This window comes from Phodopus roborovskii, unplaced genomic scaffold (genome assembly GCF_943737965.1).
Source record: "Phodopus roborovskii unplaced genomic scaffold, PHOROB, whole genome shotgun sequence".
Lineage (NCBI taxonomy): Eukaryota > Metazoa > Chordata > Mammalia > Rodentia > Cricetidae > Phodopus > Phodopus roborovskii.
Window position 1 is genome coordinate 2922260 of NW_026125052.1, and position 17409 is coordinate 2939668.

The 17409-nt window shown below is 35.7% G+C and overlaps 1 protein-coding gene across 1 annotated transcript in view; it reads right to left on the bottom strand.

Annotated features, from left to right (window-relative positions):
• Positions 1 to 779: 779 nt before the first annotated feature.
• The window catches only part of Med13 (mediator complex subunit 13), an 89544-nt gene continuing 72914 nt past the window's right edge, over positions 780 to 17409 (bottom strand). Inside the window, exons 24-30 of the mRNA XM_051186555.1 lie at positions 14468 to 14610; positions 13683 to 13841; positions 13384 to 13569; positions 10646 to 10794; positions 9247 to 9420; positions 6337 to 6437; positions 780 to 4730 (exon numbers count right to left, since the gene is read on the bottom strand). Coding sequence (XP_051042512.1) covers positions 4598 to 4730; positions 6337 to 6437; positions 9247 to 9420; positions 10646 to 10794; positions 13384 to 13569; positions 13683 to 13841; positions 14468 to 14610 — 1045 coding nt within the window. The 3' untranslated portion in view covers positions 780 to 4597. The remainder of the gene's footprint in view (positions 4731 to 6336; positions 6438 to 9246; positions 9421 to 10645; positions 10795 to 13383; positions 13570 to 13682; positions 13842 to 14467; positions 14611 to 17409) is intronic.

A 17409-nucleotide genomic window follows, 5' to 3' on the forward strand; every position in this document is an offset into this window, starting at 1 on the left:
GAGGTAGAACTTAATAGTCCCCAAACACTGGTTTTGAGTGATTCAGAGGAAAACTTATGAGACGGAATAATTTGAAGTACCAAGTTTCAATACCATTCACCTTCATTTATATAAGTTTTTAAATTGTTGGCAGGAACCTTTGAAGTGACCACAATAACTCCAAGGTGTATCTTGGCTTAAATCTGAACAAAACATTTTGTAACACTGCTTATAGGACTTGGACATAGTATTTTTGACACAGTGTTTAATGTTATTCCTTATGTTTCAAACATGCTTATGTGATCATTCTGTCTCACACACACATTTATGTGATCACTCTCACACACACACACTCATACACACACACACACACACACACACACACACACACAGAGAGAATAGCTCTAAGTATTACTATTTCAACGTAACTGTTTTGGATAAATAATTAACCACCAATTAATCAGCAAAAAAGGAACTGGTGTGCCTAGGCGCACACATTTATCACAAATACTGGACATTTGGAAAATTAACATTACCTTTGAAAAATTTAATTCCAGCACTTAGAGAGCACAAGCAAGGAAATCTCTGTGAGTTCAAGACCAATTTGATCTACAGAGCAAGACGGTGCCCTAAAACCCATCCCCCAAAACAGCCTACTCATCAGTGTCTAGGAGAGCTCCTTCTCTTGGTAACACAAAAATAATACTTCTCCTAATTATGGAAAATTTTTAAGAAGGAAATATTTTCAACAGAAAGAGACACCACAATGAAGGCTTCATGAATAATTTATTCCATTTGAAGTTTTGTTTTTTTTTTTTTGTTTTTTTTTTTTTAAAAAGTATAAACTTTTTCATTTCCTCAATCACAATTTGTACAACTCAGTGTTATGGCATTCGGCAGCAATAGTGTTTGTTCCTTATTCTTCTTTAAAATTTCTTTGTCACGTTAAAAAGAAAAGCAATTGGACCATATTAAATGTCACTGCTAAACAACAACTTAAAAACGCCCCTTCATAAAGTGACCAAGCTATTCTGAGAGGATTGATGCTGACATGTCCAGTAATGATGTTACAGTTTGTAGTTTAAGCTCAGTAACTTTAAGGTCCACAAATCCAGTTTACTTTAAAAACTAAAGCTATTTTAAAACTTCAAGAATATCTCAACCTGAGGAGTATTTTAGGTCCCAAATCCAGTTTTTAAATTTATACTCCACAAAAGAGAGAAAAAGAGAAAGAATGCCTGAATACATATATAAAAATTTAAACCACAGTTCTGGGCCCATTAATACACTAAGAGATATCAAAAGGTAAGATTTTTCCCATTGATTTGGGGAGAATGGGACAAAATAAAAATGTTTGTTAAACACATTTTTTTCTTAATTTTAATTAAACTAAAATATTAAGAGGAAACCCAGACCAAAATGTCAGTCAAGCAACATTGAATGTCTCAATAGACTAATATGCAATGCCACAGTGGGTAGGAGCAGATTCTAGGATGCAATAGCATTTAAAGACTTTCTTTTAACCTATTCAATCTGGACATTTGAAATAATGATACATAATATTGATATTACAGTAATAACATAGTGCTTGATTAAAGATCTGCAAATCTTTGTAGTAACACATTAAGTTAAAAAATTACCTCAGAAGGTAAATATGAAGACGAAAGAGAATATTTGAATACAGTAATCTGTGCCATACTGACAATTGAGGACGAATACAGCTGAGGATAGTCTAAGTAGTAAGAGCTTAATTTTAGTGGTTTAAGAAAAGTTTAGAAATATTTAAAAATTACAAGCTATTTTAAAATTTAAGGATTACATATAAGTACACTTGGTGGCCTTCAGGCCAAACAATAAGGTGTACAGAAATGTATTCATACAGTGTTAATTCACAGTCCTGATAACTGAATGGCTTGCATAAGAAAGGTATGGCTAGATGTTTCAGACTGGCTGGAAGCAGACATTATATAACTAATTTTTAAAAATGCTAAAATACTGAACTTTCACCTGCCTCATAATAGATAACTGCACACAAAACAGGCATTAGCACTGAAATGAGGAAGTCAAAGTTTGGGAACTCACTGGGAGAAAGTGTACAACTTTGCTTACCTACTCAAATAAAACAAGTACCCATACTTGTCTGTGACAGTACATTAATAAATCAGATCTATCATCCTGCACAAAAGGCTTCATTTCTTCTTCTAATGGCTATTTAGTAACTTCCTATTTGGGCAAGAAATGATGTGTGAAGGGGAGTGGGAAAAACTTATCAATAAATCCTATGTATTTGGGACTAGTTCCTGATTGCCAGGTAAGAAGAATTGTATGCAAGGTCTCTGCTTATGGCTACATGAAAGAAACTGGTAGGGAATACTCTTGTTAAATCTATCTTCAAACTGAGGTGTGGTTATTATAGGTTAGTAATTTTAAATTGGAATTATAGTATTTTATTTTCTTGAATCATTACTGAGCTAAGAAAATAACAAGGATATATTTTAATAGAAATTCCAAATAAGCATCTTTTACCTCAAATCTTAAGTTCCCCCCCACCAAGAAAAATACAGAACAAAGTATGTCAACATAGTCTGTGGTGATGTTAGCATAATTTAAAAACAGATGTGATCTTTAAATTTAGTATCAAAATATGCTCAACCATTTGGGTCATTATTAATGTTGAAGGAATAATTTGAAAACGTGTTACTAATTGTGTTGCTTTATAGAAAAACAAGAGTTGGTAATGTTTTCATATATCCAATTTAAAGAAGATATACTGTAAGAAAATGGTTTTTATGCAAAGTAACATTAAATATATACTATTTACAAAACAGGTTTTAGTTAAAAAAAAAAAAAACATACTGAATTATTGAGTTTTGTAAATACAACTGATTTTGTCCTTGTCAACAGTTAATGAATATATAAGTAAGAATTTTGAAAGACTGCTTCCAAGAAAGATAGGTAGACTGTGAATTCAAGTCAGCAATGCAGGCAGGAGACTAATGGGGCTCTTGTGAGCAGCACTGTAGAAGGATTTTTTCAGGGGTAAAGCCTGCATAAACGCAGTTATCTTGGCATGTGCAAACAAGAAGGGGGAAAGTTGTATTGAGGAAGGGGTGAATTAAAGTCCCTAAAATTCAAGTCCCTTCTTTAGGGAGGTGAGAACCTCCTTGGCATATGCCCTACCTTAATTTGAGCTGTGTCATAGAAAAGTACAGACTCTGGTGTTTGGGACTGCCATCTCCAAACCAAGAAAATTCAATAAATAAAAAAGTCAAAGGGAAACAGTTTAGAAAATGGTTCTTTCACTAGTGGAACAGAGTATGAATACCAGAATTCACTGAGGATCTATTTACACCACAGTTTGATTGCACACACACTCACACTTTCACACTCATTCTTATGCATACTCTCACACACATTCCCAATCTTTAATTTAAAAAAAAAAAAAAGTAAAACAATCAAGAGTGACTGCTCTTAAAATAATTTGTAAAATGCCTAGAGCTGAGCTAAATTTCAACCTTATAACAGATCCTGCAGATTAATTTCATAATTAGTAATATTCCCATGCCTAAATGTGCCACTGTGAAAACTGAAAAAAAAAATTTAAGCATGTAACATTAAACACCAAAATTAGTTTAAGCATTCAGTAGCAAAATTTTTTTTTTTTTGGTAAAACTAAGTTTCTTTCACTGGAAATGGCCTGAAATATTAGTCATAGCCCTAAACCATAGTACAAAATATAACTGAAGAATTCTCATTTTATTCTAAGTTAATCCACCTAACAATATCACATATGTATATTGCCATCATGTTATTCTGCAAAGGTGTGATATATAAAATGCTGTAAGACCAGGTACCTTTTCAATTTATAAACACAGTGAACTTCATTACTGTACATGTACTCTGCAACTACAGCTTAGCTGTAAATCTTCCACACACAATGGTATGGACATTATTTCCCCTCTATCCCTGTTAAACTGTACATTGAGACAATACAAATTTACTGTCCAACCCACCCCCTTACAAAAAAATAATACTCTAAAAGCAACCCTACAGCAACTTTTTAATTAAGACGATTACATATATTTTAGACCAATTGCTTTAAAGCAAGAAGGCAGTATAAACCTTCTAGGAAAATTTTTATAAAAGAGGTTAAGAAATATAAGACAATTTATACATTTAAAAACTTACAATAAATAAGAGATGCAGGCATTTTTGAATACTAGATACTATATCCAATACAAGAACATCTTGATGTTCTAAAGCCATATGTTAAAATTCATTGTTCCTCATGTTTCCTCTCCATGCTTTAATATTCTTTAACATGAATGGGTACTATGGCTCATTACTTTTCACAAATACTGTGACTGGAAAAAAAAAGATTAATTTTTGCTACGAAAATGTTATAATACGTTTTGAATAATCTGTTATCATCCTAAAGAGCTCATATAGTCAATGAAAAATAGGGTTATAGCCCCGCCCCCAAGTCAAAACAATATTTGTTGAAGTAATAAGAATTAGACCCCATCACAAATGACTTGCACTGAGAACTGTAACTTAATCCTGCAGCAAAATATCTTTTCTTCCTGTTCTTTTCTTGCGCAATTCCATCAAACGAAGATTACAGCATATTCATGATAAAGTTATATAACTGATTCAGCACCACAAAATGAATTGGGAGACACGAGCGTCTGTCCTGGATTGCAGGATCACAGGTTAGCCACGAGAGTGCATTGTACTGTTCCAAAACAAACCTGAAAAGTAAATAAGCTGTGTAAATCCATCTATTTCAACAAAGGCTCTGGCAGCACTTCCGAGATTCAAAGTGCCAGGGTGTGTGCATGACCAAGATGTTGTTGTGCATGTGACTCTGGCCTCAAACTCACCACAAGGTCTAGGCTAGCTTTAAACTCATGGTCCTCCTGCCTCTGCCACCTAAGTACTGTGACTACATCATCACCACAACCATAGAAACTCTTCTTTTTCTGCTAAGAATTTCACACCATAACCCAAGCTAGCCACAATCTCCTGGCAAGCCTTTTGCTTTGGCTTCCTGAGTGGAATCATGCCTGGCTAAAGTCACTTTATCTGTTGTTTTGATCCATTTCTTAGCTTTTTATTTGTTTTGTTTAAGCTGGGCTAGTCTTAAACTTGTAGTGGTTTACATGGCTTATCCTCCCAAATCCAGAGATTATAAGTATGAAGCACCAAATACAGATAAAGTCATCTCTTAAAAGAGCAGTACAGCCAGACTTAGGAACACATGCCTTTAATCCTGGTCCCCCAAGAGACAAGGCTGATGACTTTTTGTTCAAAGCCAGCCCATTCTATTGAGTTCTAGGCCCATCAGAAATATCTCAAAAAAAAAAAAAAAAAAATTATTAAACAAAAACCAGTAAGCTGAGTGCAGTGGTAGAAGCAGGCAGAGTTCTGTGAGTCGAAGGACAGCCTGGCTCCAGGCAGCCCAAAGCAACACAGTGAGATCTAGTCTCAAACAAAACAAAACAAAACAAAAGGGCAGGGTGATGGTGGCACATGCCTTTAGACCCAGCACTCCTGAGGCAGAGGCAGGCAGATCTCTATGAGTTTGAGGCTAGCCTGGTCTAGAGCCTGTTCCGGGAGAACCCCTGTCTTACAAAACAAAAGAAAAATTCCCGTTAGAAAATCACTCATTCTGGAAGTTGAAGAAATGGCTTAGGGTCTGTTCTTCCAGAGGACATAAGTTCAATTCCCAGCACCTACATGGCAGCTCCCAACTGTCTGTAACTCCAGTTCCAGGGGACTCGACACCATGATAAAACACCAATGCACATAAGAAATTTTTTTAAAAAGCTCTCATTCTCAGTAATTTAAAAGGGTTGGGCCTTAACAGCTTCAACTTCAGAGCAATTTAACAGGGTTCAGTGCTCAAGAGCAATGACTGCTCTTCCAGAGGACCAGAATTCAATTCCTAGCACCCACATGACTAACTAACATGTCTGTTGTAATTCCAGTTCCAGGGGATCTAATGTCCCCTTCTGACTTCCACTGGCACTGCATGTACAGGAGGACAGATATGGATGTAAGCAATACACCCAAAATAGACAGACAGACAGATAAATAAATAAATAAATGCTTTAAGAAATAATAACTCAATGATGTTCCACTCAGAGATAGAGCAATTTGCCTAGAATGCACAAGGCCCTTGAGTTTTCATCTACATTGTGAGTGGAAAAAAATACCTTAAATCCCAAAGAACAATTATCCAGGGATTCAAAACTCAAAAGCTATAAACTCTAACTGGAAAAAAGATACTTAATAATAAACATTCTATTTTACTGAAATTGAAACAGAGAAGACTTAATGTTACAAATGCTGTACCTGAGGACATCTGAAGTCTGATTTGAGTCAAGTGGGTGGGAGTGTTTACTGTGAAGCAGTTCGTCAGATTGCACTGAAGGCACGTGGAGGTGCAAAGAGGCCTAAAAAGGTAAGGTAATCAGTCAGCCATGAGGGAAGTCAGTTACTTAGTTTCAATGTGCTCTCCCAGTGTACTGTCCTTGATAGAACTGATCTTATGACAGTGTTATCAGTAGGAGCTACTATAAAAATTCATGGTTTTGATGGAAACTTTAAGGTGTAAAGCTGTATTGTATCTCGTTACAATTTTTACTGACTGTGTTTTTGTACCATATAGCAACCCAAACAAACAAATTAATTAATAAATAGCTTCCCAGTTATCTTCTAATTTATCCTGAATTGTTAGGTCTGAGTGTACCCTGTTCCTGGATTACACAGACTTTAACTATGGAGCTATACTTGGATCCTAAGCACTAAAGAGTCATGAAGGGGGCAATCCTGCACAATATTTTACTTACAAAGTGGTAACTTTACTTAATAAAGCTGACTCTGGATGAACACTTAACAGTCAAAACAATGTACACATGCCTGCTCACCCATGCATTTCTTAACAGAGGCCTATAGACAATTGTACACACATTTAGGTATAGCTGTGAGTAGTAGGCAGAAGGAATATGATACTATTCTTCACATTCAATTAAGTCAAAAGAATCACCTAGTATGTAAATGTATTAGCGCTATGACAAAGTGGTGGTGCTAACCACAGACAATCCTTCACAAAGCTTTCTACAGTCCTTGAAAATGTTTCTTTATATACATCTGTGTTCTTCATCACAACTGCACATGTATAAGCTTTTATATAATATACTCAGGAATGTAACCAAAATATGTATGCTTGAACTATCTATAAATTCTTGATCAATGAATGACAAAAAAGTCTCACTTGGCACATCATTACAAACTAAATGAATGCTGACTAAATTATTGCAATAAAAATATTTTACTACAATCTAGAACCTACCCATTTCTCAAGCACAGAGAAATACACCAAGTGGTTTTATTGACTACAGTACATAATAAAAATGGGATACATGAAAAACATAAAAAGGTGAACAAAATTATGTTAAGTTATGCCTTACCTGATTCAGAACCAGAAGTCCTAATCTTGTTACACTGTATCTGAGGGTGAATGCTCACTTTACACTATCCTCTCTGCAAATAAATATTGAGTAGAAAAGAATCTGGATAGTCCCTTGGACTTTTCATAAAAGTGTTTACTAAACAAAAGTGTGCCCTGAAACACTAAGGTCATGAACTACAAATAGGTTTTATACTAAATTTGGAAACGGCTAGATAAGCAAGGTTAATTGCTGCTGTTTTTTTAGAACTTTAGTGTGCACATAGGCTCTGTGACTACACGTGGCAGGAGGGAGACAGTATGTGCAGCACATCCCAAAGTACAAAGGAACTCTTTTGTTTAGTAGACGCTTCAAAGACTACTACTATTCTGCAGAAAATCCCTTAAAGATGTTCATGTAATAATAAAATAGAATAGATCAATGAACATCTGGAAGAGGAATAAAAGTCACAGAATACACTTTCTATTAATAGTCAATTCAAGGGCAGGGATAGCTCAAAGTACTTGCCTGGCATTCAAGGGGTGTGTGTTGGAGGGAGGGGCAATATATATCATCAGCTATTGTAATCTTTATGAATGTGCTAACAGAAGTTCATAGTTTAATTTCAAATGGCTTTCACACAATGGAATATGGGCCTAGGCTATCAAGACTTAACTGCATAAAAGATCCAAGAAATCTATATGCTCAGAAACTACTAAAACATAATTTTAAGAAATGAAAGCATACAATGTAGCCTGAAATGGAAAGAGCTCACTCATAGTGGTTTTACATTGTGTGAGTCATATCTTCATTTACCAGTTTTAAGCAATAATAGCAATAGTAAAAACTGCAGAGAACTTTTTAACTTTACCATCTTATAACTCAAGATTATAAGATGAATATTGAAAAAATAAGTATTTATAGGTCTGATAATCTCACTTCTTAAAAACTCCTCACCAGATTTTTGTTTATGTTTTGTATCACTGGCTCACCTGGAACACACTGTGTAAACCAGGCTGGCCTCCAATTCCTAGGGATTCTTCTTGTCTCTGCCTCTCAAGTGCTAAGACTGTAAGTTACAAAACCCAACCTACTCACTAGCTATTTGTTTTCTTGTTTCTGAGACAGGGGTTTCACTATGTGGCTCTGGCTGGTCTGGAACTCCCTATGCATATACCAGGCTAACAACAAGCTTACAGAGATCTCTTGCCTCTGGCTTCTGGGTGCTGGGATTAAAGGCATGTGCTTTCACACCCATCCTACTTCAATAGTAATTTATACAAAGTAATTTATATATTTTAAGAGTAGGTACATTAAACTAAAATCAACTATTACAAAGATTGTTAATTTTTTTATCCTCAAAATAATGAGATATAATAGGAACGTAGTATTGATTCCCAAATAACATAATTACTGCTAAAATATAAAGGTTTTACTCTTGATTGACTACTACCAATTTATGACTTTAGATGGGTGAGTTTCCTGAATTAAATCATGTTTAGCTGGAGAATAAAACTAGAGACACTGTAACATTTCTCAGCTCTAAATTTCTACATTGCAATTGAAAATGACTTAAAAGCAAGAGTTCCAGAAGTTTGACTTAAGAATAATACTTAATTTATAATTTTTGTAATTACATGTTTCATATCAGATAATTCTTTTTATGGCACGATCTACAGGATTACATACAACAATATATTTAAGAACTTGGTATTCAGATGAGCTATATAACTTTAAAATGTCACTTCAATAGTGCTTAGGACTAAAACTATTAATTAGGATTAGTTAGGAATTGCCACAGAAATAGTAATACCTTAAGAAAAAGGGGACATTGATATTGTGCTTGAGGACATGCTGACCAGAACCAGTCAGGTAATGGACCCGCTTTGGCAGTTGATACAAAGTATCCAAGGGCCAATGGTTGTTGAAGAATATTAGTTACTTCATCATGAGATTCTGTTGAAAGTAGCCGATCAGTACCCTGACCCTTAAAAAGACAAGAGAATTAGTTTACTCAATATATCCAGATAACAAGCATAAATACAAATTGACTTACAAACAACTAACCTCATATTATTACTTAAATAAACCACATAAAATACTAAAAGTTAAATGATTATATAGTCAGTTAATCTCAGTCACTACTAAGCCTAACCTGGTGACAAGCCGATTATCTCTGCCTCTCAGAGGCTAAAGACAGGAGGAACAAAAGAAGTTCAAGTCCTGTTTAGGCTACAAAATAAGTTCAAGGCTGGTCTGAACAACTTATCCAAACCATCTCAAAATTTGAGGGCTGAGGATGTGGGTCCACAGCAGCACACTTGTCAACCATGTGTGAGGTCTAAATTTAATAACTAATTAATGTAATAATACCATTATTATGAAACAGCAAAACAAAGTACGCCCAAGGTCGAAGTGAATACAAAATACAAATCATTCATTATAACTGGTACTTGTTTCCTAAAATTCTTCAACTAATTCCTCAACCCCAATTCAAAGGACAAATTAAATTTGCTTTGTTCCCCTTACACTGTCTCATGATGTTAATTTCAATAGTGTTTTTGAGACATTATAGCAATATAGACTATTATTCATTACCTTTGGATGGCCAACAAATTTCTCAGCATTTATTTTGAGAAAACAGATAACAGGAAATTGATTCTTTTTTTTTTATTTTAAATGTTTTTTATTTAAATTTGAAACAAGCTTGTTTTACATGTCAATCCCAGATCCCAAAAAAATTGATTCTTAATGAAAATGTTCATTATATCAATATCTTCAGCACCATCCTACTACTGTGACAAGACAGTAAAAACTGCATTACCCTTTTTATTATTTCTTTGAGAATTTTATATAATGTGTTTTCATCACAGGATAACTGGTGCTTTTAATGTTAGGAAAAATAATAATAACCAGACATATTGACATATTGGTGCATTCCCTGCACAGTGGAGATTCAAACACCAAAAATGAACAAACAAGAGGGCATGAGCAGGGTATACTGGTGCAATAGAAGAAAGGAAGATCACTGCCCCTCCCCCATGGTTCTCCCACTCTCGGCAAAAGGATCAATAGTTAAATAAAAGTGCATGAGCTTAATTTATCTCATCTCTGTCCTAATTTCAAATGGGAAAAATGGTGTTCTGGTTGATATAATCCTTGGATGGATAGACAGCATGTACATACAGTGAAACTTTTTTTAACGAAATTACCTTGCCAGCATCACCTCCATGGGGGTAATGAGAACCTGGAGAATGTACAGGAGATGCAGTTGGAGATGCAGGAAGGATACTAATGATATCAGGATCAAGATCATCTCCTGTGTCTAATAAATCAAAGATACCCATTCCATCTGCTCCATCTGTAAAGAGAAAATAAATAAATATTCTATTTTCTGTATACAATGATCATTCACAATGAAGTATTAAAATAAATTTTAGCCAAAATGGGACTGGCAAGGCATGATGGCATATGCCTGTGATCCCACCACTTACAAGACTGAGTGATGAGGAATACTATGAGTTTAAGGCCAACTTGGGCTAAACAAACAGTGAGAGTCTGTCAGAAAACAACAGCTAGGATATGTTGAAGCAGGCCTTTAATCACAACACTTAAGAGGCTGTGGCAAGAAGATTTCTGTTGGTGCCAGACATGGTGGTGCACACCTTTAATCCCAGCACTAGTGAGGCAGAGGCAGGTGGATTTCTGTGAGTTTGAAGGCAGCCTGGTCTACAGAACTAGTTCCAGGACAGGCAAAGATAGACAGAGAAACCGTGTCTCAAAAAATTAGGGGAAAAAATGTTAAGATTTCTGTAAGCTCCAGGTTAGGAAGTGCTACATAGTGACACTCCATCTCATAAAACAAAAACAACCAAAAAATATCTTAAAGTAAAATGGATTAATATAACATCACCTATGGGCCAAGTATTATGCTAGCTGTCACATAAAAGACTTTGCAGTACTGATCAATCTAAAGGGATGTACAAAGAGATTATTCAGAACTTTCCAATGGGCCCTGTAATCCCAGGGGCCCTTTTATCTTACTTAAATTTAGTGGTCACTGAACCATGTGTCACATAAATAACAGGTAAGCATTAGACCCCAGAATTAACCCCAGCTCCAAGGTGTCCTGATAGAAAGGACAGAGTAGACTGGGAGGCAGTAAAGGGACTACTGCTGTCATTCAAAATGGAAAGGGCAGAAGCCAAAAATACAGACTTTGTACAAAATAGTCAAGAAAACTGGTAAAGGCAAGAAAATAGATGTATCTAAGACTCTAGAAGAAGCCCTAAGAAAGCTTGACTTTAACCCACCAAGAATGAATTTGAGCATTATAACAAACTCATATTCTTTTTTTTTTTATTTGTTTATTGATTGGGACAGGGTTTTTCTTTGGAGGCTGTCCTAGAACTAGCTCTTGTAGACCAGGCTGGTCTTGAACTCAGAGATCTGCTTGCCTCTGCCTCCAAAGTGCTGGGATTAAAGGTGTGCACCACCACCTGGCCAAAGTTGTATTCCTTTAAGCCACTAAGTATATAATAATATTATAGAAACAATGGGTAACAAAACCAAAGTAAATCAAGAAATGTAAATGTGTTTTAAATGGTACTATTCATTACTAAGTAATACTCAAGCTATTACATAACAAAAGAATAAAGTGATAAAATGTAAAAGGCTTGGTGGTACATGCTTTTAAAACCCAGCACTCAGGAGGCATAAGCAGGTGGATCTCTGAGTTTGAGGCCAATGTGGCCTCCAGGACAGCCAGAGTCAGACATAGAAACCCTATCTCAAGAGGAGAGAGGAGATAGAGAATAAAATTTGTGTGTGAAGATCTATCATTTTCAAAAGTAATTTAGAGTAAAAATAAATACTATTTTTTTCTCTTCTATTAAATACAACTTAAAAGGTTCACCAAAGTTGTATCTCCATTCTAGCAGTTTATACAAAACATTGTATTAGCAAAATGACATATGAAGGGCTACAAATATAGCTCAGTGGCAGAAACAACTTGTCTAGCATGCAAAAAGCTCTAGGTTTAATCTTGAGGGAGGGGAAAGGGAGAGAGGGAAGAAGGGAGGGAAGAATCATTGTGGGTATGGATATATGGAGAGGGAAGAGACAGATTACATATATATATGTAATGGGTGGGAAAGTTTATGTACAAATGACTCTAAAGCAAAACATAAATATACTAAACTTTTATGATCAATGATAGCCTCTCAAAATAAAATTTACAGCATTCATATTAATGACCTGATATAATAATATAAAATGGTACATCCATTTCCTGGAGTCACTTTAACAAATTACCATGCACTTATTGAAGTAAAATAAACATTTTTGTGTATGTCTGGGAATCTAACTTCTCAATAACCTGTTTCCTTGTCTTTTCCCGTGACTTGAACTTAAAGCCTTCTCTTTAACTTTGCATCCTTCTGTTCCATCAGACAGCTTTTTCCTATTGGAGATTCAGCTTTCTCTTTGCTTCCTTGTTATAAGATACATTTTATTGCTTTTAAGTCCCATCTACATAGTTTATGATAAAACTTTCCGCCTCAATAGACTTAGCTACATGTTCAAAATTCTTTTTTCTTACTAAGGAAAATGTCTAGGCATGCTATTCAGTAGTGAAACTCAATTAAAAAAAAAAAAAAGCCCTGGAATCAGTGATATGTACCTGTAGTTCCAACTACTGAAGCAGGAGGGTGGCTTAAGTGTGGGAGTTCTGCACTAACCCGAGGAGCACATCTCAAAAATATAAAAACAAAAACAGCCAGAGTCATACAAACAAGCCTATAAACCCAGTACTTTCAGACTGAAGCAGAAGGATTGCTGGGAGGCTCAAGACCAAAACTGGGCTAAATAGCAAGTAGCAGGCCAGACAGGGAGGGATAGATCTTTATTTCAAAACAAATAAGATAGAATTTTTAAGGCTCAATTAACTTACCATTGTTAGGATTGAAAGCTAAATCCAAATTTTCAGTGGTGTAAGTAGCTGAAGCTACTTGCACAGAAGCAGAAGTAGGGAACACAAGTATATGAGTGCATGACGTATCTTGTGGGGTATTTAGCTGAGGCGTCTGCATATTTAGAGTGGTGCTTCTTCCAAAAACAGAACCAGTTGACACAGAATCTGAAAAGAGATGTATTTTTCCATTTTTTTGTAAGTGAAAAATTTTATGTAACACTTAAAAACTTAACTGTACAGGGACTAATTAAATCTGATATACACTTAAGATAACTAACCTGGCATAATAACAAAAGAACCTTGGGGTTCCATTGCAACCAAACAAGCACTAAGGATGCTCGGAGAGTCTGCAGCAGATATGCCACACATCCTACACATGTCTTTGAGCCTTTTGCTAAGAGACTGCAAATTTCGACGACTCAGCAAACAACTCCAATCTGTAGGTATCAAGAGGGGCAGAAGGAGACAATACTAAAAGTAAGTGCTCTGTTATGTTTTAACTGAAGGCTAAAATAAAAGAGAAATATATAACAGCTTTTAAGTTAGTATATTTTCTAATACAGAGGTTATCATCAAGTTAAAATGTCCTGGAACTACCTCTGTAGATCCACCAGCTTCTGCCTCCCAAGTGCTGGGATTAAAAGCTTGCGCCACCACTGTCTGGCATTTTAAAACTCTTACAGTTAGTGGTACTTGAAATCCCATATTCCCTTACCTTCAGTGAGTATCCCACTAAAGTCATACATTTATATAATGACTTTATATTTGGTTCCTTCTTTAAAACAAAGTTTTGTTGATAATTTAGCATTTTTAAAAAAGATAATTTTTGTGTATAAGTGTACAGTGCCCTCAGAGGCTAAAAAACGGCATCAGACACCCTGAAATTTGTGTTATCAATATTCTGAGCCACCATGTTGAATGCTTTGAGAATCCAACCTGGGTCCTCGGGAAGAGCTCTTAACTGCTGAGAACTTCAGCATTTTATTCAACGTGTTACTTAATATGTTCTGAACTAAATATATATCACCATAAAACAAAGCAAAAAGAGAAAAGCACAATTTACCTTTCAATTCTCCATGTCCAATCCTACCCAGGCGACCAATTACAACTCTCCATGGTAAGGAACTCATTTGAACAAGTCCTAAGCACCACTCCCAAAGTTTCTGTAGACCAAATCTTCTGGCAGAACCCTTTTTCCGACGAGCCCTATTGAATGAAATGGTTGTAAATATTTCTAAAATTCACATGATGAAATTCAATAGGAGGATTCAAATGTGTGGCAAACTGGTTCATCAATTTATTTATTCTGTTTTATTGACTGATACTAGGGTATATATACTGGTACCAGGTAACATACTGTATATGATATGCCTATACTTTCATTATGGGGTTATGTCCCCAATTCCTGGTCCTTTACTTAATTTTAATGCTTCAAACCTTTACTAAAACCAATAATACACATATATTTGCCATTCAAGTTCCTATGTTTTGGTATAGGATCCCTTTAGGCTGCCCAAGATGGTTTTAAACTTCTAAAGTCAAATAATCCATCCTTCCTGGTTTAGCTCCCTGTGTTGATATTATATGCCGCTTCAAGCTTATGGACTGGCTGGTTATTCCTAATATTTTGTAATGTGTATTATGGTCCTGAAGAGATAGTCAAATTGCTAACATGCTTTTCTTGCAAGCATCAGAACCTGAGTTCAATCCCCTGAACATAAGAAAATAAATATGTAGTTTGCCTACTTAGCAAAGTCCAGGGTAGAGACTGTCTAGCCAGTCTCAGAGAAGGGGAAGGTTGGATGAAGAGCACCTGAGGAATGGTAGGTGAGGTTATCCTTTGACCTCCACAAACACACATAAATTCTTAAAATGTATTTTGAGGGGCTGGAGAGATGGCTCAGCAGTTAAGAGCACTGGCTGTTCTTCTACAGGACTCAGGTTTAATTCCCAGCACCCACATGGCAGCTCAACTGTCTGTAACTCCAGTTCCAGGGTATCTGATACCTTCCCACCAATGCACGACATAAATTTAAATAAATTATAAATATATATTGATATACAGTTAACCTAAGAAAAGTTTTTTCAGTTTACCTACCAACACCTCAATTTACTAGAAACACGATTTATTGCAGCAAAAGATTTTTTCTTTAAGTTCAATACTTGAAGTTTTACAAGCCATCAACAGCTCTCACTACTGCAGCGGTTGCATGAACAATGCATGGACAAGAACTGAAAAAAACGATGAGCTGTCCAATTTTGGCTAACAATTTGTACTAAACCAATCTCTATAACTTAAAAGATACAGAATATCCAGCACAAACTACATTTCTCAGACCAAATAACATTGTTGTATATTTTCTAATACATGCCCTTCACAAGGTATGCAAGCATGTAACACAAGCACTTTGAAAATGAGCAATAGAAGCTAATATTTATTTAGCACTTACTATGTTACAAATAAAATGCCCAGACACTGAGTACCCAATACTTATTGCATCCTAACAATCTGATGAAGCAGATAAAAGTACTCTTCAGATATTATAGATTAATAAGTCATAGCTCAGTTGCCTAGTTTTCCCAATATAGAACCAGCAAGAAACCAGTAAGGGATTATATTTTATATTATAACTATAATTTATTTTGCATGGGGGGGTGTGTATTCTATGGCCCAGGTGTAGAGATTGGAGGAAAACTTTTGGGAGTTATCTCTCTCCATCATGTGAGTTCCAGGAGTCAAATTCAATACTGTCAGGCTTGAAGGCAAGCATCTTTTCCCACTGAGCCATCTTGTCTAACCCTACAAGTCTTAATCTTTGTTACATTTCTACTTTTTATTTTGTGAATGATTTGTTTTATGTATATGAGTGTTTTGCTTACATGTATGTATGTGCACCGCATGTATGCCTGGTCCCTAGAGACCAAAATAGAAGACTGGATTACTTGGACCTAGAATTACAGAAGGTTGTGAACTACCATGTGGATGCCAGGAATGGGACCCAGTCCTATACAAAAGCAGCTAGTACTTCTAAGTATCCAGCTTAGCAGACCATACTTTCATGAGTAGGAAAGATTTCTAAAATATTTAAAGGGAGTTGGATAGGTTAAGAGCACTGGCTGATCTTCCAAAGGACCCAGGTTCAATTCCCATCATCTACATGGCAACTTAAACCTATCTGTACTCCAGTTCCAGGGCTTCTAACGCCTACAGACATACACACACAAAATACCAGCGATAGGGATTACAGGTGTGTACCACCATCTGCAAGTCTGTTTTCTTCCTTTCCTCCCTTCCTTCCTTCCTTCTTCCTTTCATTCTTTAAATATATACTAAGGCAGGAATATTGCCTCATTTCACATTACAAAGAATTTGAATTTTTAAAATAATATATGTACGTTTTTCAAGACAGGGTTTCTCTGTGTCATTTTGGCTATCCTAGAACTCACTCTGTGGACCAGTCTGGCTGTCCAGAACTCACTGCCTGCCTGTGACTCCCAAGTGCTGGAATTAAAGGTGTGTGTCACCACCATCAGGCAATAATAATAATAATAATAATAATAATAATAATAATAATAATAATAATAAAAAATAAGGTTAGAAATATTTTTAAATTATGTGTATTAGGGGGGTATGTGCACATAGCACAGATGCCCATGAAAGCCAACCAAAGTTAACAGTAGTTGTGAGCCTCCTGCGGATGCTGAGCATCAGCTCTATCTAGCCTTCCGGGGAGAGCAGCAAACACTCTTTCTTGACTGCTGCACCATCTCTCAAGTCCCTAATGTTTCAAATTCTTCATCCAAAATCATTGCCACAACTTTATAACATAAAAGTTAGGGACCTTCATCTTTTTATCTGTATAGCAGATTTATCAAGGGAGGGAACATTTGTTTTTGAAATAGTCTCAATATGTAGTCCAGATTCTATCTCCCAAATGCGGGGATTAAAGACATGTCAACCTGCCTGGCCAAAACTGTTTTATATAAAATATAGACAAAAGTATA